We start from the raw sequence: 12,034 nt of genomic DNA, 5'->3' as shown, positions 1-12,034 counted from the left end.
TTGGCGGAGCTCCTCCGTGATCTCCATGTTGCTCAGGTCGCACTCCACCCCGCCATCTGAATCGCTCTCCGTCTCCTCCTCCTCGTCCTCCTCCTCCTCTTCCTCGTCCTCGTCCTCGTCCTCCTCGGCCGACTCTTGGTCTTCTCTGCCGACGTGCGGGTGCTGCCCAGACCTTGGAGGATGCGAGTAACCGCAGTGAGGGGACGCGGAGTCCTGGTCAGAGGAGGCCCGAGGCGATCGGCCCTCCTGGGCATAGGCGCTCTGGGGGTGAGCTGCGGGAGGGAAGTACCATGGGAAGCTGAAATAGGCCGCCACCGCCTTCTGATAGGCATTCTGGTGGCTTCGCATCCAAGCCATCGCTTGATAGTAATGCTGCCAGTATCTTGCATATACCGGATGGGAAGCCCAAGACTCGGTAGTTTTCGACGATGCCGCCTACAAAATAAGGGGAGGGGGAGGCTAGACGCTACAGTTCACCCTCAGCAGAAGTGTATACTCACCTAATCGACACGGACTGACTTACTATCTGCTCAAACCCGACTCTACAGTAGGGTCCTACTGGGTCAAAGAAAAGATGACAGGTCCATGCCCATGATGGTCACCGAGTGTACGCATACTTGCTCTAAAGTACGCGTACATGAGGTACGCACAGGACAATTAATTTAAGGTTATGGCCGTTAAAACGTGGCTCATTTTTAGATAAGATGCAGGGAGAGCTGAGGACCCAACGTCCATCATCTCGGCCGCAACTACCCACTGTAATTAGGCGCCTAGTTCCAAGTCACCCACGGCCCGCCAAGGACCACACAGACTAGTGAGTGTGATGTTCCGCCGTCCCGCCCTGCCTGCCGGCCCGGCCCGCTCCCCAGTGCCTGGGACGAAAGATGGGGAGCTATGCGCCCGCTGGTGCTTTTACTTTTCATTTCCTGATGTCTTTCTCTGGTCTTCTCCATCATAGAACAAGAACACCGAGGCTTTAAAGACTAAAATTTACTTTTTTCTCTTATGAGTTAAGGAAATAAATCTTACCTTTGCTTCCATCTCCGACTGTGAAAATCCAAGTGGGCACCAAAACTAGGAAAGAACCATCACAGTGCAAACATCTGGTCAGTACAGCTGTGTCATACTGGTGGCTATTTTCTGGTTTGCAAAGCAGCTCCTCAGAGGCCACCTCTTCCCAGTACTGTGCCTGGTCCTCACATAACTTACCACCAGGGGACCCTGCACCTGAGCATGACCTCGTGGTCTGAAAAGGAGGGCTCCCCTTAGGTATGACTGAGTGGCCCAAAGGACACTCCCGTTTTCAAGTACTGGTTTCCCTATTTTTTTTAAATCGGCATGAAAGACACCCAAGATGCCCCCACGAGCATAATGGTCATGACTTTAAAACGCACTGACATCTAGAGATTTCACAGAACTTGTTTCCCTATTGAAAGTAAAGTCCACGAAGAGAACCATACAAAAAATAGCATACAGAGCATGAACTAAAATTGACGACTATTATTTTACTTACCAATCCTTAACTCATGCCATTGCCTATTTAAATGAACCCTGGATGTCCCCAAGGCCTGAACACAATACAGTACCTCTCACCAACGCACTGGAAACTGTCACTGCATCTTGCCTTAGGACTGGGACTCGGAGAAACCTCCCTACAGTAGCATCTCTCTAGCCCGGGTTGTGCCCTGCACTTGAAGTCTCCCAAACAGACCTTATTTTGGCTTGGATTGCAATGAGCCATCCCACAGCCAGCGTGTGACAACGCGCTCTCCCTGTCTAACCACTCTGTCTTTACAGGAGGAGAAACTGCTCCATGGAGACGCTCCACCAAGCCAGCATGTAGAACACCCTTGCCCGACAGCCTCGCTCTGCCCAGATTCACTCCTCCCCGCCCCCGCCTACCTGCCTGTGATTTACCCACGTGGCAGGAAATACCTACAGGGAAAGTTCAATCTGCAGCTGCGCCTTTTACAACCTTTTAAAAACAGACTTTTAATATTTTTCCCTCCTGTTCAGGAGTTCAGAGCCACTAAAATGCCAGCCTACACCAGAATGTACTCTAAAAAGTTAAATGAAAATAATATCCTAAAATGCATGGGAATTTAAGCATCTGTGAGACGAAACCTATTATGCACCGTGATGCTGAGCAGTTACTTAGGGTTTGAAACTTTGGAAATCAGACACTGAAGGGGTCCTATTTTTCCTAACTTCCCTTAATTGCAGGGTAGAATTTAAAGATCTTCAAGCCTTAAGCAATAAATTTGACCTATTTTATAATCTGTATCAGATGTTTTGCTACGGTTAATGTTGAAAATTGAGATATTAAAACGACCACTTGTTTGAAGATTTAGCCTAAAGAGAACCATTCACATTCTTTTTAAACATAAGCTTTCAAATACGGCATTCCAAGAGGGCTGACATGACCTTCTGTAAATTTATCTTAAACATAGCTCACACTTCCTGTACACTGTTCTAAATTAGGGAACACACACACACACACACACACACACACACATGCAGTGAATGTAAACAGAAAAAAAGTGAACAAATGCAATGAAAATATAAATACAAATTAAGTGTACATTACATTTAAACTATAATTTGAAGGTTTAAAACATGAGCAATTATCTGAAAACCTGGCTAAGTGCTATGTGCTTTACAGGCTCCTGAAGAAATATAAAACAGTCAATACAATCTAGGGTCTGACCAGCCAGAGAAGTAAAACAAACACAAATGAAATCATGGAAGAAATCAGTCCACACTTGAGCGCTGAACTGTAAGGTGTGACCTTTAAGTGGCTAATTCGCCTCCGCCAGGTTGCATCTGTCACTGAAAATCTGAATAGCTTTCTGAGTCTGCAGCACACAATGACATTAAAGTGAACTCCGTGTGCGTCTTAATCAAATTTGTTTTAGAGATTAACAAGTAGCATAAGAAATACATTAGAAAAGGCTAGGAGACATCTGTGTGTCTTCTGGAGATGAAGAGTTTTGAATTCAGACTTCAATGCCTTATAAATGTACTTAGAACCAGATTAACGTGAATATTAATTCTCCCAAACTGGAAAGTCTGACAGCCTCAAATATGCAATAAACGTTATTGTGATTGAATGCTACTGTAGACCGCAGAATATCCTGTTTTTATTTATAACTGGGAAACACCAGCCTGCCTTTAATAGTAGTAGTACCAATATTCTGAAAATGCACGAGATGCCTTATGAGAGGCTCCACTTGGCAGAGTGAGAAATGTAGGCAGATGCGATAAAGTAGGCAACTGTCTGAGAAGTTCAAGTGTACTCCATTTCGTACGCCAGGCTGCTCAAATGTCAATGGCTGTGATTTAAAAGGGGGAGGGAGCACTAATTTGAGGAGCGGTTACTTATTTACGCCTTCGATTCAACAAATAATTTGATAGAAGGGCTGCCATGTTACACTGCCTCAGAGATCACACAAGGCACACTCTGAGCACTTCTGCAATCAAGAAGCCAGGACAATGAGCTGAGATGACTGAACAAAGCCAATTCCAGCATTTGGACCAGAAGCAGCTCTGTTTCAGCCCAGTGTGCCAACTCCCTATAAAGTAAATCAACCAGTAGATAAAGTATATCTATAAAGTATATCAAGTAATCAGCTAAAGCACTAGACTCTTTGAAGACCCAGGTCGTTAAGGAAAGATGAATTCATATTAATGATGGGATACGGGCAACCATGTCATCAATTTCAGTCTGATTACACTTTCTGCACTGTCTTGGCCACTGGGACACTTATAATAGAGTCTGTTGCCATCCTCCAGGAAGTTTACAGCCCTGGAGTTGTATGTCAAATATGCTCATTTCATCTTTGGCTTTATTTTCCCTCTTCAAGTTCCCCAAACTATGTATTATATCCTTTTGCATTTTAAGTAATTTTAAGATTCCTAACATCCTATAGTCAACTAAAAACAGTTCCTGAGAATGAATAATCATCTCTCAAAAATCAAATAAGATAAAGTATAGAAAAACATACCTAAAAGGAGAGCAGCTTGCCTAGAACTTCATGATTATTATTAGCTCCCTATTTCCAGGATTTATTTCCTGATATTTTATGCCAGCAATTTTTTCTGTGAAGGGCTAAACAGTAAATATTTGGAGCTTCTGGGCCACATACAGCCTCTGGCCCATATTCTTCATACTCTTAAAAAAAAAAACTTTTAAAATATGAGCAACTAATTGTCTATTATATTTCAATAAAGCCAGGGGCGGGGGGGAGGAGAAGTGAACAATTTCCAAACAGGGAAAAAAAAAAACCTTTAAAAATGTAAACACCATCCTTAGCTCCCGGTCAGTACGAAAAACAAGCTGAGGGCCATTTGTCCGCCGCTATTTCACGTTAACATATCATTAAGCTGTACAGACTCTGCCCTCAATATGCTGAGCATCCTAATTGTTCCTCACTTTCCCCTTGGAAATCAGTGGAGAAACCTCGAGATTCTCACACTTGGAATAGGACTAGTGGAAGCAAGAGAACTGGGATTATGACCAACAGCAATCTTGGTGACCAATTCCTAATATTTGGGATAAAAGAAACATGTCCATGATTTAAAGCAAATTGGACCGTTTCTTAAAGATCTACATAGACATTTAAAGACTTAAGAGTCTACGGCCATGCCACCCTGAACGTACCTGATCCCGTCTGACCCTTGCAAGCTAAGCAGGGTCAGGCCTGGTTAGTACTTGGATGGGAGACCACCTAGGAAGACCAGGTGCTGTAAGCACAAAAAATAATAATAATAAAAATAAAAACTTAAGGAAAAAAACCCCTGAACTCCCGCAAAACTGTATCAATCGACAGTGCTTAGAACGTCACATGCAGTGCCATGATTTCTGATGGAGACCCCACCAGCTGCCATGTGCTAGACAGTGACCCAACAAGGACGGGAAGCAGGAGAGAGTCCCGAGTGTCTATTCCCTGGAAGAAGGAAGCCATACCCTTTCCTGCTACCGCATCACCGCCCAAGGGAAGGTGAGTCTTGTTAAGCTTTTCAAAGCTGGTTCCTCTTTCCACATACAATGCTTAAGGGCCTAATAAAAAAAAAAAAGGCCGGGGTTTCTGAGAGACCAACATGAATTCTAGACTTACAGCAACACCACCATGTGACACCAGCACGATCTCAAAGAAAAGAAAGCTTACGGTCACAGCAGACTTAGATGTCCTTTCAGTGGTCTTTAATTTTGTATTTCATTCCCCACCTCCCTAGGAGAGCCTCCTACTCTTTTCTGGCACACTTCGTGGATTGTGCGGCAAGTGTCTTCCTAATGGATGATGGAGCTGAAAGAAAAGAGACTGGCAATGTCAGGGCAGGCCGAGATCCACAGCACTACCCAGCTGAGCCCAGGCAAGTACAGTGGCTGAATTCATTGTCTGTCTTCAATCTGTAGAGAAGGAAGGAAAAAAACAGCATTGAGGTCATTCGCTAAACACTGCCGAGGCCCAAAGGCAAAACAGGGCTTCTGAGTCTTCAGTGATATATTTTCCCATAAAGCCTTTTGCAAAAAAACGCACCGATTCTTCATCGAATCTGCTTATCCTGGGAGATACGCTTTTAAATGCATAAATATATATGAACGATGACAGGCAAGAGCTTTGTGGTTTTCAATGGATCCACTGTGACTATTTCTGTCAAGTTATTAAAAAGAATTCTACAGATAAGTAATGCGCTTAGTTGAAAGGCAGTGACGATGCATATCTTCTTTTCATTGCATATTTATATTCTTATAAATATAAGATCTAGGATATGTCAGAGCAACCGGATAAATTAAAAAGTCACAAATTCCCTTCAAAATGATAATGTAACTGGATTTTCCTCTCCATTTTCCTTTTCCACTAGAATTCGGAAAATGGAATACATGAAAACGCACATGCTTTGAGTTTTGCGTGGACACACACACAAAGTCAGCCATTAAATAAAGTATGCTGGTTAAAGCCCTGTAAGAACCTTTCCTGTTAAGGCTCCCACCGAGTTGGTTCTCTGGGCCAATCAGATAATTTGGGGGATCTAATTAGGCCTTCAGTACACAGTTTCAAGGTAGAAGGAAGGGGGTCTGCTGGAGATTGCTCAAATGAAGGAAAGTACGGTGAGAAATCTGAATAACGTAAATTGAGTCACGTGTGGTTCTTAGCAATCTCTGTAAGTGCAGTAACAACCCTATCGGAGAAGATGTCTTCCGATAACGCACACACCCGTAGGAACTTCCTCAACTAAGATAGATGACGAAATGAGAGTTTTTTGAGAGCACTGCTTCCTGTCCCCCACTCCCCGCAGCTGCATGATAAGGCTGGCAAGTTCGTCTGCCTTGATGCCCTCGTGGGCTCCCTCCTGTGGCTTCGCATGGCTCCTGCTTAATGATCTGGACATCAAAGACGGGTCAAGTCTGAAGGGCCTTTTTCCACCTTCAAGTCCAAGTTCCACCTTTTGGCTGGACACGGGCCTCCCACAAGTGCGCAACCTACTGTGTGTTTAGAAGGCCCACACCTCTCCACTGTTAAAACCGATGGGAAAGGAAGCCCCCGAACTGTTTCATTTTCTTTTCATTCTCTCGGCTCCAACCTCCAATTTACTCTCTTCTGGATGTTGCAATAAGAAGCGAAACAAAGTTACCTCTGACTCATGCACACGACGGGCAATGGGAGAGCTGAAAATTGGGATAACTGAGAGGGACATAATAATAATACAACTCAAAGAGGAAGCAGATAAGGATCGCTTCTCTGCAAGTATATCTTTCATACAGCAAAACCTAGTGTGACCGTAAAGGAATACGGTTAAACGGGCAGTAATACAAGTTAAAAAGCTACCAGCAAAAACCATGACCAGTTTAAAGTGGTTAAGACCACAAGGAGATTTCAGGCACCTTCTTTCAAATTTCACTTCTATAAACGCATACACGGTAATTCCATGTTAATCTCTCTTCTCTGAATGCATATGGCACTCACTGTGCCCCATTCATTTGGATATTTAACCAATTACTGGTAGGCGTGGATTCTGCAATCTATTTCTTTTAAATTTCCTGTTTTCCTTCTAGCATAAAAATCATAGCTAATATTTCCTGCCCTTGGATGCTGTTGAGATTGTTTCCTGATAACTCTCTCCTCCTACCTCTACCCTCCCTAAAATCACAAATAACTCTGACTACAAAGCTCCAAATCTTTTCAGAAAGGAGAAATACATTGTTTCCAATGACTTTTTCAACTCCTCTGATCTTTGAGCAACTAAGTTATACATTTTTCACCTGTTCACTCTTTTCACTGTTCTCTAGCCGGATTTCCTACTGTACAGCAATAGTTCCGCGGTTTCTGCAGCTAGTTAGGAAACTCTCCAACCTCTACTGTAGCCTTGCTTGTTCAATTTCCACTCCCATCCTTCTCATCTCGCCCTATTCTTCAACGGTGGATTCTAAAAAACCACAATAACCTTTCACCATCTGAAAAAAATGAAAAAGTTTTAGGATGAAAACCTCTCTGGAGCTGTAGTTTGTATACTTTCCCAGCACAGCAATAAACACATGGGGAATTTGCACACCTTACTGTGAACCTGCCTTCAGTCACGCCTATCCGAAGTTACTAACAATCTTTTAAAGCATACAGTTTTGCGTTCGCATTGCCATCCCAAAGGGACTGTTACAAGTGTAAATTGCATTTTTAAAGGTTATGCTACCCCGCGATTCATGGAAACCCGGAGAGTGAGTAACCCCAGAAGTGTTCTTGGTGTTATTAATCTTTAGTCTGGACTTTCCAGTAATGTCGTCTGCCTTCAGGCGCAAAACAGCTGAATACAGAACCCAGCCTGTGAAACAACTTTAGAAATCATTCTCGAAAAAAATGAAGTTGTTCAGAACCACCTGATCTGTACTAAGGGACTCTCTAGATTTCAAAGCTAAAAGGTAGTTCCTTGGCTACTGGTTCAACTCAATTACTGAGAAAGAAAAGTGGGCAAAGCCATTCTCCACCTCCAAAGGTAAGGCTCATAAAAGACCGCAGATGCAAATGCTCTCTAGACAACTTCCATCAAAACCCCTAACCTCCCACGGAGGTCCAAGTGCGAGGGAAAAGAAAGAATACCCCAAATCTTAAGTAGACGGGCCAATATCCTAAACATCCCTCTAAGGATGAGGCCGCCTTGGGCGACCTTCTGTTTAGATACTGGACCGGATGGGTGAAGTTCACCTTCCAGACCTAGCTTATCGCATGTTCCTGGCACATAAGAACCACATGGGGAGCTATATCCAAAATACCGATGCCTGGGCCCCACTTCTGGAGATTCGAATATAACTGGGACGGGGGCCCAAGCATCAGAATTTTTAAAGTCATCCAGTGATTCTGATACGGCAGAGCAGAGAGCCCGTGGAACCAGTCCCTTCTCACAAATAATCAGCAATGATTAAGGACTCTCTTGGGCCTCTGGCCCCACTTTTTGCCGCCGGATGATAATTCCGACAACGTGGTACCCACACCCTCGGCTCTCCGGGCCTCAGAGGAAGCCAGGCTCCGCGGCCTCCAGGCTCCACCTTCACTTCCCAAAGAACACCCGGCCGTCCCCGGAGTCACCTCGTGGGCGCGTAGCTTGCAGGTCCTGGGTCGCGGGCTAGCAGGGACCTATTCCAAGGTGGGGAGACAGAAGGCACGTGAGGGAGGGAGATGTTGCTGGGGCGACTAGAAGTGGGCGGCCGGATCTGGTCACGTGAGAGCTACGCGCCGGAAGTCCCGCTCTCGACGCGGCCTACGCCACTTCCGCACCGCGTTCTGCACCACTCAGGGGACGCACGCGGGATTAAGATCCGCCTCCTGGGCGGAGCGTGGGAATTTCGGACGGTGGGTGGCGGAGGCGCGGGACTTGGGGTAGAGCTCGGCTGGTGGCACCAGGGCGGGGACACGGACCCCCCCTCCCAGGTTGGGCGGTGGTGTCTGCGCCGACGGGTGTGGCGGGGCGGGAAGACGAGGGTCGTTTCTGCAAGACCTCTGTCCCCACAACAGCTCCTTGACTTTTTGCTCTTCTCTTAACGGAGGATGGTCGTGGCTCAGGAGGAAACGGCTCGGCGGCTTTGGAAATAGTCACTCAGATCTGAGTTTGAGTTCCATTCTAGCGCTTAGTTTATCAACCTCCCCTAGCCTTGGGTTCTCGCTCATAAGATGTGGATAATGATACCAAGTGCACAGTGCCTGGTGCTTTAGTGAGAGCAGACAAATAAACAGTGCCTAGTAACATTTTTACTATCACAATCAGCATCCATAATACTCGCCCTGTTTGCGTGGCGGAGGATTAGTTAATACGTATAAACCACTCAAAGTCTAAGCGGCATATTTTTTTTCTGGAGTAGACAAAATATGGCAAGAGCCCTAAAAGGGGGCATAATTTTGGCTTAGAATTTTCACTTCTGGGAATTTATTCCAAGGAGTAACAGGTGTAAACTGGATGCTCATTGGAGTTATTTGAAGAAGGGAAAAACGAAACATGCTCAATAAGACATAACTAGGCTAAATTAATGGGGCAGACGTTATTACCGTGCCATTCCTATACTACAGAAAACTCAAACAGTACAGAAGAATTAACTTTAACAAAGATGTGCTGGTGCCTACTACCTTCAAGTATTATTCTATACCTACAGTGTCCATTGCAGTCGCCAGCCACATGTGGCTGTTCACAGCTTGTAATGTTCGCAGCTTGCGGTAGCTGAACTGAGATGTGCTTTAAGGGTCAATTACACGGTGGATTTTGAAGAATTAGTATGACACAAAGAATATAAAATATCTCGTTTTTAAATAGTGATGACATGTTAGAGAAGGGCCGTTTAGGTTAAATAAAAGATTAAAATTAACTTCACCTTTATCTTTTGACTTTATTAACGTGGCTACTAGAACATTTAAAATGATATGTGTGGCATGCATTATATATTTATATGTGTATCTATTGGACAGTTCATCGCCAGATATACAGTGGTGAACAAGACAGTTTTTGACCTCATAAAGTTAACACTTGACTAGAGCAGAGACGAACAGATAATATAACCACACATCGTGGTAAGTTATATGAAGAAAATCTTGCAGGGTAAGGGCCAGAAAGTGCGTGTATATCGAGGGGAATTATTTTAGACAAGAGTCTCCCTCCACTGTTTGGAAAATGGATGTGGGAGGAAAGAGATATCCATGGCTAGAATGGGGGGGTGGGGTGGGGAATGGTAGGAGTGTGGTGTCTTCTGGGAAAAGTCAGGTATGAACTGAAGCCGATACATAAATTGGGGCCTGGTTGAAATCTCTGCCTTAGGGAAGAAACTGCTTCAGGGGAGAAAGGAAAGAGAAAAGAAGAGGGGTAAGATACCAAGGAGAAAGAGCTGAGGGGGCCCCTGGGAAAGGCAGAACAAAGCGGGCCTAGAGTGGATCCGTAGAGCAGTTACTGGAGTACTATGAGTACATGTACTGTAGTGTTATGAGCGTGGTATATATTCTGTCTCTCAGGTGGTAGTGTAGGGGAGATCCACCAGGCCAAGGACTCAAATTCCACCTAACTTGTAGCTTCGTGCCCCTTGGTTTGTTGCCTTGACCCACGTGGCCCAAGGTGGCACATCACTGCACCTTCCTTTCAGCCAGTGGGAAGAGAGAAAGGGGAAGCCAGGGCCTGGCCCTTCCCTCTAAGGTAGGGTAAATTCACCATCTTGGCACAATTCACATTTGAAGCGGCATAATCTCTGTTTTGGAGGCTCTCTTTTGCGTTGTAGGATGTTGAGCAGCATCCCTGGGTTCTACCCACTAGATGCTAGTAGCATCCTCCAGTTGTGACAACCAAAAATGTCTCCAGATATTGCTTCATGTCTCTGGCAGGGTGGTGGGTATGGGGAAGGTGAGGCAAAGCACCCTGGTTGAGAACCACTTCTCTACGGCTACCATTCCATAGTCTCAAACATTATTATCTCTTTAAGGGTACTACTCAGGAATCTCCAACAAAACTTTTGCTTAAATCCCACTAATGGCCAGAGGCTTCTCACTGGGCTATCTTAAGGGGAATGGAGTCTTGGAATTGTCTGCTGGCCAGGTACCCAGTTAACGGTTAGCTAAAGAGTAGGGCAAGAAGCTAGCAGATTCTCATGTCACAGGGAGTGGAAACTCCCCAGCGGATTGAGAAGGTGCTTCTGTTCTTTTCAGCTGCCAGGCTGAGTTTTAGTCATTAATCATTTTAATTCACTTGTGTGAAAATAGTGGTGGTGGGGAACACTAAGCACCGGAAAAGTAACCATCTCTTTTGAAAAGGATGGGCGTTGTTACCACAAAGAACTGACCGGGGTGAGAAATTGGGTTCTGAAATGGAGGCCAGAGAAGGTTGGATATTTTTACTTGTGTTTTGGCGCCATCTGGTGGAAATTTATATATCTGACCATTCCTCACTCTCTTGTCTGGTATTCAATTGATTTGTCTCAGGCATTAACCTCAAATTATAAATAACCCTTATGTGGATTTTAGCAAAACTTTCAAAGGTCCTTGCAGATGAGGAACTCTTTAAATCAGGGTTTCTCACTCTTGACACTGTTGACATTTAGGGCTGGATAATTCTTCGTCGTGGGGGCCGCCCTGTGCATTGTAGGATGTTTAGCAAAGATTGCCAGATCTTCCTTGGGCAGGAAGGCAAAATTGCCCACAGTTGAAAACCATTCCTTTAAACAAAGCCCCTAAAAATCTTATGGTCTAATAAGGCCATATGCCACAGTAATCTCATAGCAGTGTATCCTGGGGGTGGGAGAGGTGTGTCTGAGCGATGGGAAGACAGAGATGGCGAAAACGACACATCTGGCTACAGCATGATGTGTCCTCTTTTTTATACTCTGGAGAACTCTGCTCCTGCTTGTCCCAACAGCTGGAGATGCGATTGATGCAGGGATGCCAAAAAGCCTGGTGATAGGATGCAGAGTTTCTTTAAATCCCATGGCAAAGAAATCTGCAGAGGCCATTACCTAAAGCAGGAAGTAGCACAGAATCATCCCAGACTGTGATACTGGCCCCTCAAGTTCCCGTCC

General features: G+C 44.9%; 1 protein-coding gene and 1 pseudogene across 1 annotated transcript in view; one reads left to right on the top strand and one right to left on the bottom strand.

Annotated features, from left to right (window-relative positions):
• GEMIN8 (gem nuclear organelle associated protein 8) overlaps window positions 1-8,717 on the bottom strand; it is an 18,346-nt gene extending 9,629 nt beyond the window's left edge. The window contains exons 1-3 of the mRNA XM_025046610.1: window positions 8,580-8,717; window positions 1,030-1,074; window positions 6-435 (exon numbers count right to left, since the gene is read on the bottom strand). Coding sequence (XP_024902378.1) covers window positions 6-435; window positions 1,030-1,041 — 442 coding nt within the window. The 5' untranslated portion in view covers window positions 1,042-1,074; window positions 8,580-8,717. The remainder of the gene's footprint in view (window positions 1-5; window positions 436-1,029; window positions 1,075-8,579) is intronic.
• On the top strand, window positions 4,633-4,752 carry LOC112479520 (annotated as a pseudogene).
• Window positions 8,718-12,034: the final 3,317 nt, after the last annotated feature.

Source organism: Pteropus alecto, unplaced genomic scaffold (assembly GCF_000325575.1).
Source record: "Pteropus alecto unplaced genomic scaffold, ASM32557v1 scaffold23, whole genome shotgun sequence".
Lineage (NCBI taxonomy): Eukaryota > Metazoa > Chordata > Mammalia > Chiroptera > Pteropodidae > Pteropus > Pteropus alecto.
This window is presented reverse-complemented; position numbering and strand designations above follow the sequence as displayed.